This window comes from Callorhinus ursinus, unplaced genomic scaffold (assembly GCF_003265705.2).
Source record: "Callorhinus ursinus isolate GAN/ISIS: 27379988/994484 unplaced genomic scaffold, GSC_fseal_2.0 scaffold4, whole genome shotgun sequence".
NCBI classification, from domain to species: Eukaryota; Metazoa; Chordata; class Mammalia; order Carnivora; family Otariidae; genus Callorhinus; species Callorhinus ursinus.
Genome location: NW_027397066.1, coordinates 16,172,734 through 16,186,865, shown reverse-complemented (window position 1 = coordinate 16,186,865; position 14,132 = coordinate 16,172,734). Strand labels below are relative to the sequence as shown.

Genomic DNA, 14,132 nt, shown 5'->3' with positions numbered 1-14,132 from the left:
AAGTTTTGTTCTAGGAAATTATGGTGTGTGTGTGTGTGTGTGTGTGTGTGTGTGTGTGTGCATCAGGGCTCCAAGGAACAGCTCCAGGTCTGACTGAACAGAACTGACTGATCCTCTTGCCTCCTGCATGTGCTCGGCTGGTGAGTGTCCTTCAGTTTGATCGCAGCTGTGATGTCAATTGCTACACTCCCAACTCTGTTCTCAGGCTCGCTTTTCTCTTGGGACGATCCCATGTTAATATTCTAAAATAGAGAAGCATTTAGAAGAAAGGACAAAAAAGGAAAAGAAGGTTAAATGAGGAGACAGAGATACAGGGATTTCCACTTCCTTTCCTGAGCTATGAGACCACCATGCTTTTGTTTGCCAAATGATAAGAGATCTATTTCCTAATCAGAGTATTGCGCGCGCCATTCAGAAACGTGTTCCTGCTCCTTTCACAGCTCCAAAAGGGAGCTGCCAGGCATCAGAAGAGAAGAATTGTAGCGAATGTAGGAATAATAGGAATGAAAAAAAAAATCAATGTGGAGATGTAATTGAAAGCAAGAACTGGTGGTCAAGGTAATTGAATGGTAATATTGCAAGCAGAAACCAAGTAGGATCAGGTAACTGCGAGATGGGGAAATTCACAGATGTGCATCTCTCTCCTTTTGGGGATAATGCAGGCCTCCAAGACGGTGGACAGAGATGTTATCAGACGAGTCCATTCAAAGAGAAGTTCCTCTCCAGTTTTTTTCCAAGTCCTTTTTTTTTTTTTTTTAATTTCCTTACAAAGAATACCTTGAGACCTGGAATGAGTCCAAGGCTGTGACTTTGCAGCTGATACAGCTGGACTCAGGCATGTTCGATCCTGTCCGACTATCTTTGCAACAGGATTCAATTGCTCCCCGTCAGCCCACTCTATCAAGGCACACCTGACTGGAGCGATGACCAGAAGTACGCAAGCAGCCGCACAAAACTCATTCTGTCTGACCAGTCTCAGTTCCTGGAAGAAAACTGCAGTTAAAAGTATTATTTATCTTCCTTTACCCAAGGAGAGAGATAATGAAGAAGATTTTATAGTTGAGTGCTCTTCATGGGCATTAAAAAAAAAACAAAAAAACAAAATAACTCCCCTTGAGACATACTCATTCCTCTAGCATTACCTCATGAGGCCGTCCACCGACGTTGCCTATCAATTTCAGTGAAATCAATATTGCATTATGGTTGTAGTCAGAGCTGGATTGTGTGACCTTGGGCAAGTCACTTAATCTCTCTGCCACGATCTAAGTGAACACCCTGAAAATAATTCCAGCCACTTCGAGAAGGGAAGGAAGATTAATGATGGCAAGTTTTTGTAGATGACTGTCTCTGTGGTTGTTTCTCCCACTCCTTCGTTTTGTGTATGTGCTTTTTTGTGTCTGATTTTCTTTGGAATCCAAACTCAGCCGCCCACACATTGACACAAAGACAAAGCTAGCTCCAAAGGCAGGATGACAATGCCTCCACTCTGCTGAATTTTGTATCTGTGGACACAGTTAACACTTGTAAGTGTCCTCTGTTTCCCCTTATGTGGGAGAAAGAGGAGGGAGGCAGAGACATTCATTTGGAAAATAATTATTGCATATACTATATTACTGCCTTTGTTCTGGATGATTTTGTGGTTTCTTGCTCTTGGGCATCCTGCTTCCTCAACCTCCCTGTAGCTGGGCCCCACCTTTTACCTCCCATTGTTCAACCAGCTCATGTAATTGATGACCCAGTTTACTTTTCCAGCTCGGGCCTCGGTAGTCCCTCTAGGACATGTCTCCAGTGGTTGCCCCACACCTTCACAAGCTGTGACTACAGGGGATAAACTGACACTTACTGACCCATTGAATGCAAACCTTAGGACCTCAGCAACTCTTCCAGTTGCTATTCTGACTCTCCTCTTCTTTTGCTATCAGACTTAGTGAGAGGGCATCATATTAGCTCATAAATTCCATTCCTAACCCCCGGCTATCCAGCTATTACCTTATCATTCCGTTATTAAAACTGCTCTTTCTTCGTCTCCATTCTGGGTCCAAGGTGTCCTAGAGATGTCAGCATTGTCGAAAGATGAATCTTATTCCTGCAGTCAAGTTCATTCTATTGGGTCTAAATCTACTTATCTATTGTCTGGGCTTCAATTAACACTTCCGTGTGGATAAATCCTACATCTATGGTTTTAGACATCTCAGTCCATGATTTGTTTAAAAATATCCTTTCCTGGGGCACCTGGGTGGCTCAGTCGGTTAAGCATCTGCCTTTGGCTCAGGTCATGATGCTCAGGGTCCTCAGATCGAGCCCCGTGTTGGGCTCCCTGCTCAGCTCAGCGGGAAGCCTGCTTCTCCCTCTCCCTCTGCTGCTCCCCCTGCTTGTGCTCTCTGTCAAATAAAATCTTAAAAATAAAGTAAATACTTTAAAATATCCTTTCCTACCATTTTGTCCATTTCACAGCCTATATTGTAGGCTTGAAAATATCCCTTTGTGGGGAATCTGGAACACCGTAGTGAAGAGTTTGGATTTTATCCTATAAATGGAGTTGATTGAACATATCTAAGATCTTTAAAGACATTAAAGACACCATCTGGAGGAATGTATTGGTTTCATTCAGCAGACAGGAAGATGGGTTGAGGGTGGAAAGCTGGGGCTTCCCAAGCAGCCACTCGTCTGTTTCTAGCCTCATGCAGGCACCCGAACTCTGCTGCGAATACACCCAGACTTCAATTCTTGTGCTTTAGAAACAAGAAATAGAGAAGCTCAAAACAAGGAGGTATACTGGACTTCCCCTTCTTCCTTGCCAAACATGCCCGGTGTCATCGTGAATTGTTAATTCTTCCACCGTAACAGTGCAGTCTCTTCTGTCTTTTCTGATTCATTTGCCATTGTTTTTCTTTCTTTTCCTATTCTCGGCTTTTACCTTCTTTTCAGACTTAAGAAATAGCCACCTGAACAATTCACTTTATATCATGCTATCAACTAAAATTCCTATAACACATGTGTGAACAATTCTCCTACTGAGATAATCTTCATAGACTACCATTGCCCACTAAAGTTTTCTGAACTTTGTAGACCTCATCCCCAAATATGGCCTGTAAATTTTCACCATTTTATTAGCTTAATAGTGAGTCAATATAATGCAACTTTTCTCTGGTCTTCTGAATCGGTAAGGTACTTCCCTCTTTCCATACCACTTTTTTTTTTTTTTTTTTTTAAGATTTATTTATTTTAGAGAAAGAGAGAGAGCGAGAACATGAGCGGGAAGGAGAGAGCATCTCAAGTGGACTCCATGCTGAGTGCAGAGCCCTACATGGGTCTCAATCTCATGACCCCGAGATCACAACCTGAGCCGAAACCAAGAGTTGGGACGCTTAACTGACTGTCCCACCCAGGCGCCCCCTCCATACCATTCTAAGCAAGCATTACTACTGTGGCTCTTCCAGGCTCAGTCCACATCTACAATAATTTATTTACAGAGACTACATCTCTCAATATTCGGTACAACACAACTGGTCTTCTAGTATTTCTTGCACTGTTTTCGTTTCTTTGACAGGAAGTGGAACATCCTAATAGTTGAAGGAAGATTTTACCTCCTTGGTTGGAGGCACAGACCTCTGGCAAACTCACAAAGTGGCACCTAAATGCACGAATATTTTTTTGATGATTTTCCTGTTGACTCATTTCCTGAGTCTTTGGTGTTGGTGTACAGAGAAAGGAATGCACACGAGTCTCCAACCATGGGTTGGCCAGCAGTTGTTTCTTTCAATCTAGCCTCATCCACTTTTGAATTCATGAAAATTCCTTGGAGATTCCAGGAATATTATTCTTAATTTTCAGTGCTATTTTAAGTATTCATATTCTTTGTGTCTTCAGAGCTATTTCATTTGGAAGTTGAGGAACCGCATTAAACAAAACTAACTACTTGCTGTTTTAAAATGGAAATCCATTTTTGTTGATTTTGAAAGATCACTGCAAACAGATGATCACAAGAAAAATACAGACTATTAAAGGTGAGTTAATGAAGACAGAAAATTGCCTGTGTTGTATTATACACAGAAGAGTAATCTATGCCTCACTCTGGCCACATGAACTTCTTTTGTTTCCTTAATCACATAGGAGTTCCTTCCCTCCTCAGGCTTAGACACAGGTTGCTGTCTCTGCATTGACCTCCAGCTTTGACACCCTCACATATTTCCATCAGTCTCTATTCTGGATCCTACTTTATTGTTCATTGCTTCCTCACAGAGTCATTCACTGACCTCCCGATATGTATTTAATTGGATTCCTCTGCTCTGCTTTTCTAGTATCTCGTAATTTCCATCAGGGCACTTAACCACAATCTGAAATTATAAGTAGTTTGGTCCTTTGTATAATATTTGTTACTCACTTTAGCCTCAACTCGAAGTGCACAGAGAGCCGTGAGCTCTAAGATGGCAGAAGTGATGCCTGGTTTGTCTGAACTATGTATCGAAAGTTTAGTATAGTTTCTTGCACATGATAGGAGATAAAATCATAAAAATGTGTTGTCAAATGACTTTTGAGTATATAGAGGGGATTAAGAATGAATATAGCTTATGTATTTTATATAGTTTTATCGGTTTTATAAAAAGCTTTATATGAAGCTTCACATATTTTTATAGCTTATATCCTTTAACAAACATTAGTTTTGATATAATGGTCACTCTGTGGAGTAGAGGACTCCATAATGGTCAAGATCTGTAAGACCTGAATCAATTTCAACAGTATTTCTTTCAATCATTTCTCTAGAAAGAGCTGCTGCTGACAAAGCAAACCATACAAAAAAACCAAAAAAAAAAAAAAAAAACCAAACAAACAAAAACCAGAATGCTCAGAGCAATTCTAAAACTGAGGTTAGTGTATCATTGCTTAGAAATAATTTCAGGAAAGGTAGGGTGAGCACAAATTCCAAAGATTGAGATAGTTATTATTCAATGAACACATGTCAAATCCCCTGATGGTGCCTCAACTCATGTGAGAATTTAAAGTAAACATATTAGGGATGTTTAATCACTTAATCTTTTCAGATTACAAACATCCATTGTTGTGTGTAACAGCTTTGATTCTGAAATGGGCAAAATGTTTTTTGTTTTAACCTATTGAATTCTGTTGGAAATGCTCTAGATTAGTTTCTTATTTAAAGGAATCCTATGGTCAAGGCTTTATAAGTGTGGAGCTTTTTATAACATGCATAAGTGCCCTTAATTTGTCTCATTTGCTAGTAATTATTTGGCTACTGGATTTTCTCAAAGGAGGGCTCCTGTACCGAATGCAGTCTCATCACGAGGTAAACGATCCCCTAAGAAACTTGCTAACTCAGCCCAAATCCCAGGCAATCATAATTCTGTTTTGTGCCCTTAGAAGCAGGAATGAGAAAGGATACAGTCAGGAAACTACTAAGACTTCACTTTTTTTTCCTTAAAAAACACAAACAGAAAACCAAACATCTCTAATCTCGACCACTTCAATTGACACGATCGGTAGGGAGAATAATTGTGCTGTGGAAATTAGGTTCAGGGTTTAAAAGTCCCGTGGTAGAGGATGCCCCCCTCTATCCCCTGAATATGGACCCCGTGGTGAATGCAGCTCTTCTGTCTTCGAGCTCTTTACGCCTGTGTCAAAATGGGATCCCAATCATCCCATAGGTGCATAGTGAGAGAAGAGTGAGCTATTTCATATAAAGCCCTTGTCACAGTGCCTGGAATATAATAAGCCCTCGAAAGTAGTGGCTCTTGAGATAACACATACCTATAAACACAGATCTAACTCCTGTTATCTTTGCAGATGTTTCTTTGTTTAATGAGTGATTCCCAGTCCTTGGAAAGAAATGAAACAAACAGTGGGAATAAATAAATGTTTTACCAAGACCCTATATTTATACAATGAAAATACAGACATTTTAAGCAAAAATGAATAAACGGGCATCTGTGCGCGTGTGTGCATATGTGTGCGCATGTGCAGGATTTCCTTATAGGAAAATGAAGAAGTTCCGGCACGGTGCTTAAGTAATAATATTCATGCTCTTTCCCTGTTCTAAGCCTTGCCTCCAGTGCTTGTGGAGAAAGGCACTCTTTGTCTTTCATTGTTTTCCATCTGGTTCTAATTGAGGGGAAAGAAGAACAAAAACAAAAATACCATTTGTAGTTTAGTTAGACTTCACCTTATAATTTTTTTTGGAAGAAATTAGTGGGATATGTACTTTTTTCATGGCAAAGGATGTGTTCTATCCACCTCTTTCAATGTGGCCATTCCAAAGTCCCCCGGTCCAACAATATGCTAATCATAAAACAATTTCTGTCAACAACAGGATACAGGTTTTCTTCCCTGTCCATTCTGTATCACTTTGAGGAAGAGATTCTTAAGGAGGGACTCTAAATATTTTGTACTTTCTAAGAAAATCACCAAGCTGTTAGTGAAGTAAATATCTGTTTAATTTACAAACATCAGTAGTATAACTGATATTAGTCTGGAGAAAGACAAAGCACACTGAATTATACATGTACATCTAATTTTCTGCATAAAAAAAGTTTTTGGAAAGGAACAGCTGCATCTTCACAGGGTACCCTGGGATTTTCATAAGGGAAGAGCACAGTCCTCTATAAATCATTATCAATTCTACATTGTAATTTAGCAGCAAACGTTAACATGGGAACATTAAGGTAATAAAGGAGCTTTATTGTTTGGAAAAAGAAAATCACAGTTCTTGACATTACAGCCTTTTCTCTCTGCCCCCCCCCCCCGCCCCTGATAAAAGGGCAAAAAATGTCAAGGAAATATTAATTTGTAAAATATCTACTTTTCTAGTGTCGATTGCTACACACCATTTCTGTTCTGGGAGGACACGCTGCAGAGGGGCTGGCCCCTTCTTTCTGTACAAAGACCGTCTCACGCATAGACTTTACATACTCTCTGTAGGTGTCCTGAATGAGGCCAGTAGGTCGGTGACACCAGTGGTCAGATGTCAGGGTAAACAAACCGATCAACACATATTTATCCCAATATAACAGCCTATGTTAGTACTATGGCCAACCCCTCCCACCCCAATCCTGATTTTTAAGTTTGAAAAATATACAAAAATATCAGGACAATTATAAATTAATATATATTAAAGCATTGAGAAACAGTAAAAGAATGGCCTACCATGTTAAGTACAATGTCCTTTGATACAATAAATATTTCTCATTGGAACTGCATACTGTATAGGGCTGTTTTGAACTCATAGAAACAAAAATTCATATTATTACTATTTATCAATAATCTATCGGTTCTTTATCATCTCCTTTATCATTTATATTACAAAAAAATTAATACTGGAAAACGGTAGATAAACACTTTTGTGTGCTGCTTCTGCTAACATGCTGACGTTTAAAAAGAAGATACACCTGTTAGGTTAGCTCTCCCAACCCTCTCGTGAACAGAACCCAGGTCTTCAAGGACACTGTTTTGCACCGAATATTTCTCAACCGCGTGTTCGGTGAATTCTCGAGTTCCACTCCTCCACCTTGCATCCTCAACCATCCTCAATCCCACACAGGTGCTCGGTGTGTCCTCGTCAGCCCCAGAGACGGGCACGAGGCCACAGGGGCTTTACGGTCTGGGTGCTGATGTCACGCAGCACACAGGAGCTCGGCTCTCCCTCGTCTTCAGCATGTTGCAAAGATGAATTCGCGTCGCAACGCTTCCCACCCGTGGGCCGAGGCCTCCGGGTTCTCTCTCTCTTCCTACTTCTCTCTCACCGGGGAAGCGTTAGGTCAAGCATTTTTTTTTTTTCCAGAATGCAGAAAAAAAAAAAAGTCTTTATTCTCATAATAAAAATAAGTCTGTTCTGTATTTTACAATATATTTCAAATATTTCCACTATGAAGCATAAATGAGTCCACCGCGGTTGAGAAGTAGACAACATTCCCCAAAGACACAAGGTGCCAGGGGCACGATTAGGAGGCACACCTGGAACAACCACACTTCACCACCTTCTCGACCTCATCCACAAACGAAGACCCATCAGTGCATTCGAAAGAGTATTTCCGCCGCTTGCTCCTCAGAGGTCCGCAGCACTGCCCTCCCGCACACCCACCTCTGCATTCCAACCGGGACACCTTCTTGGTTGTCTGGCAAGCGGCATAGCCCTGCTGCTTTTGGTAATAATCTCGTATCCGCTCCCCTCGACAAGAGATTTCTAGAAAAGAACAGGAAGCACAAGCACTTTGAGGGCAGTCGCTATGAGTCCCCGACAAAGGGGCTGTGGGTCCACAAGCCGGTTCAGGAGGTGCTGTCTTTGCCATGGGTAAGCGTGATTGTCATGGGCCTGCTTATACTCCATATAATGGGCGGGTGACCCAGCTTGCTGTTCCCTTGAAAGATACTTTTTGTTGTTGTTGTTGGGGTGGCCTTTATTTTCTGCAAAGTGAATACTATTGCTGTGGACTATAAATACTATGCTGTTGGACTGACAAGAAAATTGGATTCCTAAATCTTTTCCTTTATTGCAGAAATGCACGTCTTCTGTTTTTACACTACTAACAGCTGGTTTCATTTACCACAAGGAGCCGTTTCAGAGAGTGTGCAATTTAATTTATTAGACCTGGGGTTTAATATCATTCAATCTGTTACTTAATACAAGTAACATTCCACTAACTTCATAAATTACCCTGGTATGAACCAGTTCAAAAAGACATGTGCTCACAGCTCCCACGGGCACGTTGCTCTGGCCTCGGCCCTCCGACACGCGGACCGCAAGGCCTGCCAGCTGGGGGCGAGGCGCCTTCTGGTCACGCAGACAGGGGAGAAGGAGAAAGGTGGGCCCGCAAGTCGGCACGTTTCCATCCCTCTCACCTGCACGCGGCGCTGTGATCAATCAGTTGACTGTAAGGTCAAAGGTGACTTTGTCTTAAACCTAGAGCAGAATTATGAGCTGCCTCTTCTCTGTGCCAGGGATGAATTAATTATATAAATGGATGCAGATGGCAGGTAAAGGAAAGAAGGCAGGGAAGTAAATGTGCTGCACCAAAAGGTAAAAAGGAGTATTTTTTCACGGCACATCACTGAAGGCCGTGTCAATTCCGGCTGTGGAGGTTGAGGACATTTCACATCTGGTGCCTTCCTGCCGCTGGGAAATCAATCAACGGCCGCAACTATAGGCCCTGCCTAGACCCGGTGTTCCTCATATCACTCCTCTGTGTGTCTGTCTCCCTTTCTCTCTCTTTTCAAAGATGGCGGGGGGGGGGGGGGCTCTTGCTTCAAAGGGTGGTGCCCAGGTCGGTCGGCTTACCTCGGTCACAGCCGTCTCCGGTGTATCCACTGCTGCATTCACAGTAGGGCTGCCCCAGTCCCGAGAGCCTGCAGTTCCCATGCTTGCACTTGATCGCCTGGCAGGGGTTAAACAGATCCTCCTCTTCATCACAGAGCACACCCCCGTGGCCCTCCAGACACTTACAGCTGTAGGAGAACGCATTGATGGGCAAGCAGGTGCCGTGCACACATCTACAGTGGAGGAGGAAGGCAAGAATGCACGTGCATTAGGCAGAGGGAGTAAGAATGGAGGAAGGGTGATGGAAGGAGTAGGAAGGAGTTGGTCCAAGGGGCTGACTTCCTTCTCTTCTCTCTCTCTCCCCTCCCCCTCGTCTCCTTCCCTTCTTCCTCTGTCCCTCTTTCCCTCCCTTCCTGGCTTTTGTTTTGAGGGCTGGGGTATATGTGTATGTGTGCAGCTCGAACTCACTTATTTCCAAGACAGGGGTCATTGGTCCTCTGGTCACAGAGGGGCCCAGTCCAGCCTTCCTCGCACTCACAGGTGAAGCCCGACTGGCTGCTGGGCCGGCACGTGCCGTGCGCGCACACCTTCTTGTGGCACGGCTCACAGCCGGGCAGAATGCCGGTCTGCATGGGCACCTTGCGGAAGTCCTGCAGCTCGCTGTTGATGTAGAGGTTGCGGAGGCAGCCGTGGAAGCTGGTTCCGTTCTGCCCGGGAGCCTGGCGCAGTGCCGCGGCCACGTTGTTCTTGCCTGGCATACCTGCGGAGGGACACCGGGTCAGAGGTTCGGCTCTTTGGTTGCGGGGGGGAGATCCTCAGCAATTGGCCCCCACCGGCCAGACCCTTTGAGCTCTGCCAGCAAGGTGGCAGTCAGGGTGACACTCCTTTAGGACAACCAGAGATCATCAGCTTCCAGGCCTGTGGTTCTCCCTCCACCTGGCTGCACGTTAGAATCACCGGAGATCATCGGAGAAATACTGAACTTGGAACCTCCACCCAGACCTACTTCATCGGGTTATCTGGGCAGCGTGGGGGAAGGGAGAAGAGACGGCTGGTTCTTTGTTTGCATTTGATTTTTGGAAGATGCTCCAGGCAATTCTAATGCACAGCTAGAATAAAGAACTAAGTTCATTGGCGGCCAGTCTCTTAATTTTTCACATTTGTTCCAAATAAAACCTTACACGGAGGCATCAATGTATAAAACCTGAAAGCAGACCTACTGTAGCTAGAGGCAATATCAGGAATTGGGGAGAAATCTGGGCTCCCTCCTCTCTCCAGCCACCTCTTCAGCCCGGACACACGCCCTGGAAGCCGAGCTCCAGAAAGCGCAGTGATACCTGAGGCGACATGCTCAATGTCACCCAATAAGACCAGGCTGCAGATCAGCGGATGAGTGAGCCTCGCAATCTCTAGGGTCATGGTTCCGTCCATCCAGTCTGAGGGGGTGAGATCTGGGTTCACAGTGACCTTTCACACCAGCCCTGCCAAATTCTAAGCTGGCAACCAATCCGGCTCACCACCGGCAACATCCTGAGCCCAGCGGTGCTGGTTGGCGTCTGAGAAGCTCACCCATGCTTCCTATCATGGCAGCACCTCATTCACGTCATTTTCATTTTCTTGCTAATTGAGAGTGAAACGTTCATATGCCAAGAAATCAGGAATACAAAAGAAATTCCTCCAAAAACAGAATTTGCAGTCTTTGCATATATAAGTTCCACTGGTGACAGTCATCTGGTAACCTTCATTTGGCAAAACTGAGGAATCTTTCCATGGCCTAAGCCAGACCCTGAAATAGTTCCTGGATAGGATCCTACCCCAGGCAAACATCCAGACTGTAGTGGGGTAAGGGGAGGGAGCCAGAGGCCTTCAGGGTGGCTGATGATTGCCCCTGGCGCTTACCGCCTCGCTCTGCCTGGGCTCTGAGCTACTGGCTGGAGGGTACAGGCTGGGGAAGACTCCGTTCTCACTCTCCAGAGGGTTGGCTGGTTGATTCTAAAGACTGGGACCCTCAGCAATGATGGGGCCTGCCTTCTGGCAGTATCACTTTCTCTATTCAAAGGAGCCATGTTTGGGTTCTAGCAGCATCAACACCAGACAGGCAGATATACAAAAAACCACCAGGTTGGCTCAAGGTCAATGTCTTCATTGTTGGTCTGTGTAGGCATGAGCCAGTTATTTCCAACCATTGTGGGGCTTAGTCTTCTCGTCCATAGCATGAGTGGATGGACCAGAACAACTGTTTCCGAGATCCACCAAAGGTCCATGTTCAGAAGGCGGCTTTCCAGGCCAAATTCTCTGCTCGCGTTGAGTCTAACTGGTAGGAAGGGGTGGGGTGCAGGAATCTAAATGTTAACATGCAGCTTGGTTGATTTTGATGCAAGTGCTCCCTGGTCACGCTTCGACAGGTACCGAATTAGGGGTCTTGGCTTTGAACTTCCATGACCTCAGACATTTAGTCCATGTCCCTCTGGCCTTGGGAACAGTGTTGCTTTCTAGAGCAGGCTCAAAAAATCTGAAATGTACCATTTCCAGGAAAGCCCAAGTGAAAGAAAATTCTTTGTTCTGGGATAAGTTCTTCTAACTCTATCATATCCATTCATCATAAATGTGTGGACTTTAAGTCCAAACAGGGATGGTCTTTTTTTCAGACATGTGCGTTTTCAAATTTGGAGAAAAAGATGAGCTTAGTTACCAAGGTCCTTCTCCTTTGCTAAGTCAGTTTCTTCTGCCTTTGCCACCTCGAATTCAGGGCTGGGATCTTATGATTACATTGTATTTTTTTTTTTTTTAAATTTGAATTACCCTGTGCTCTGATTTGGAAGGAAATGGGCCCACTATGTTCTCTGGCAGTGAGGCTTCCTTCAGGCCTGGATGGACAGAGGTACTATCTGGATTCTTCTAGACCCTCTATCCTAAGAAAGATTGGCACTTTTCAGTTTGGAATGTAAAGCTTTTTTTTTTTTTCCTTTTTTGAGAAATGTTCTGACCTAAGCACTCCCATTTTGTAGGGTCCCCCCACCCCCCCTCACTGCATCATAAAGGAGTTTTACAAGATTCAGTGAAATTGTTTCTGATGAAAGCACAATAAATCAAGTGAAGGACAAGTCCAGAAATAAACAAAAAGCCACAAAACCTAGATTGCTTCCCTTTCTGCTCTATGTTAAAAAGTGAGTGGAAATGCAGACAGATGGCTTTGGGGTCAGACAGACCAGACCTGGACTCAAATGAGGTCTCTATTACTTCATAGCTCTGTGAACTTGGACACGTTTTGTAAAGTCCTTGTGGCTGTCCCTTCGGGATCATGAAACAAAAAATCATACCTGGTGCCTAAAGTCTCTGAGGATTAAGACTGTAAAGAAGCATTGTGTTGGACAAATCAAATGTGTTCAGTGAGTATAATTTCTTTTCTTTCAAACCACAGGTATATCTATGTGTGACTTGCTTTACCCATCCCAATGGAATGGCTGTTAACAGTAGTGCAGGCAAGAAATGGAGGCTTGTTTTTAAATGCATCTCTTAGTTGTGATTCCCATGAAGCAATGAGATCAGTCAACTTGCTGAGCAGACTTAGTATGCAATACTTTTTTTCCAATGCACTATGGTTCCTTGAAGACATGTCGGCTTTTCCCACTCCCCTGGGCAAAGGAGGGCTATTTCTTTTTCAACATTGTAACCCTTATATGTATGTTGACTTTGTTTCCAGCACATGGTAGGTACTAAATAAATATTTATGGAACTGAACCAAGATTTTTAATGGTTTCTAAAAATCCAAAATTCTTTCAAAATGTTAAGATCTTCAAATGCTGAAAATTACAAAAATACAGAAGTGCTTTGGACTTTCAGGACAATTCCAAAAATGCTTTCAAGGAAGTCTCTGAAGGGATAACATAAATATGTAGAATCCCAAGGTTACTATTTTGCAGAAAATTAGTGCAAACTTTGTGCAAATGCCTGTCCTGCTGAGCAAATCAGTTACACTGACCTGCGCAGGAACCTCAGCTTACGTCTCTGTAAAATGAGTTAATTTTATCACTCAATTCACCTCAATCCAATGTGATTTAATTCAATGCTACTCAATTCAACATCATATGCTTTCTTGCTCCTTTGCCTGGAAACTGAAATTCTGGATCTCCAGTTTCCATTTCCCCTCCTTTCCCCCAGTAGAGGAAAGCTCTCTCCGTTGTGGGTCCTCTCCTCTGGGCTCCTTCAGAACATTGCCCACATCTCTGTTCTTCACCTGTTCCTCAACTGCCTTCTGGTTGGTTACAAATAAAGTCCAGAATCTTCACTCTATCATTCCAACCCGTAGTCCACCTTCCCAACCCTCTGTCTTGTGCACTCACCTTAATGTCTTAGCTAACCATAAGTACTTCCTGTTACCCCAATACAAGCTGAATATTTAATTCATTTGTTCATTCATTCATTCATTCATCATTTGATTTTGTTAATAATTATTCCTACCATCTATGAGTTGGCAACCGGTAGCACAGACAATCTAGATGGTAAGATCTGACAGAACTTTTTTCTTTTTCTTTCTAGCATGACACAATAAAAGCAGCACTCCAGGCCTGTGTGTTCTTGCTCTCACACATGCGCTCTCTCACTCACTCTCTTTTTCCTTAAGAGCTCGCTGTGTGGCCACAGGTGTGCTGTATAATTTTCAGGTCTTGTAAGTAATAAACCTCTAGTTTTTCTTCAAAGTTTCCTGATGCTTATTGCTGATGGGTACTTTGCAGTCATCACAAGAACCACAAGAACCTGTCCAACCATGACATTGGTTATTAATAGGTTGAGACAGACACAAAACAGGTCTCTTAACACACATCCAGCACTCGCTCTTTTCTATCCTTGCTGTCCATCTTTTAGTGAT

At 43.4% G+C, this 14,132-nt stretch overlaps 1 protein-coding gene across 2 annotated transcripts in view; it reads right to left on the bottom strand.

Moving 5' to 3' along the window:
• Window positions 1–6,428: 6,428 nt before the first annotated feature.
• SLIT2 (slit guidance ligand 2) overlaps window positions 6,429–14,132 on the bottom strand; it is a 360,710-nt gene continuing 353,006 nt past the window's right edge. For both annotated transcript variants that reach the window (XM_025887763.2, XM_025887764.2), the window contains 3 exons: window positions 9,731–10,022; window positions 9,284–9,495; window positions 6,429–8,191 (listed from right to left, as the gene is read on the bottom strand). In XM_025887763.2, coding sequence (XP_025743548.1) covers window positions 7,950–8,191; window positions 9,284–9,495; window positions 9,731–10,022 — 746 coding nt within the window. In that variant the 3' untranslated portion in view covers window positions 6,429–7,949. The remainder of the gene's footprint in view (window positions 8,192–9,283; window positions 9,496–9,730; window positions 10,023–14,132) is intronic.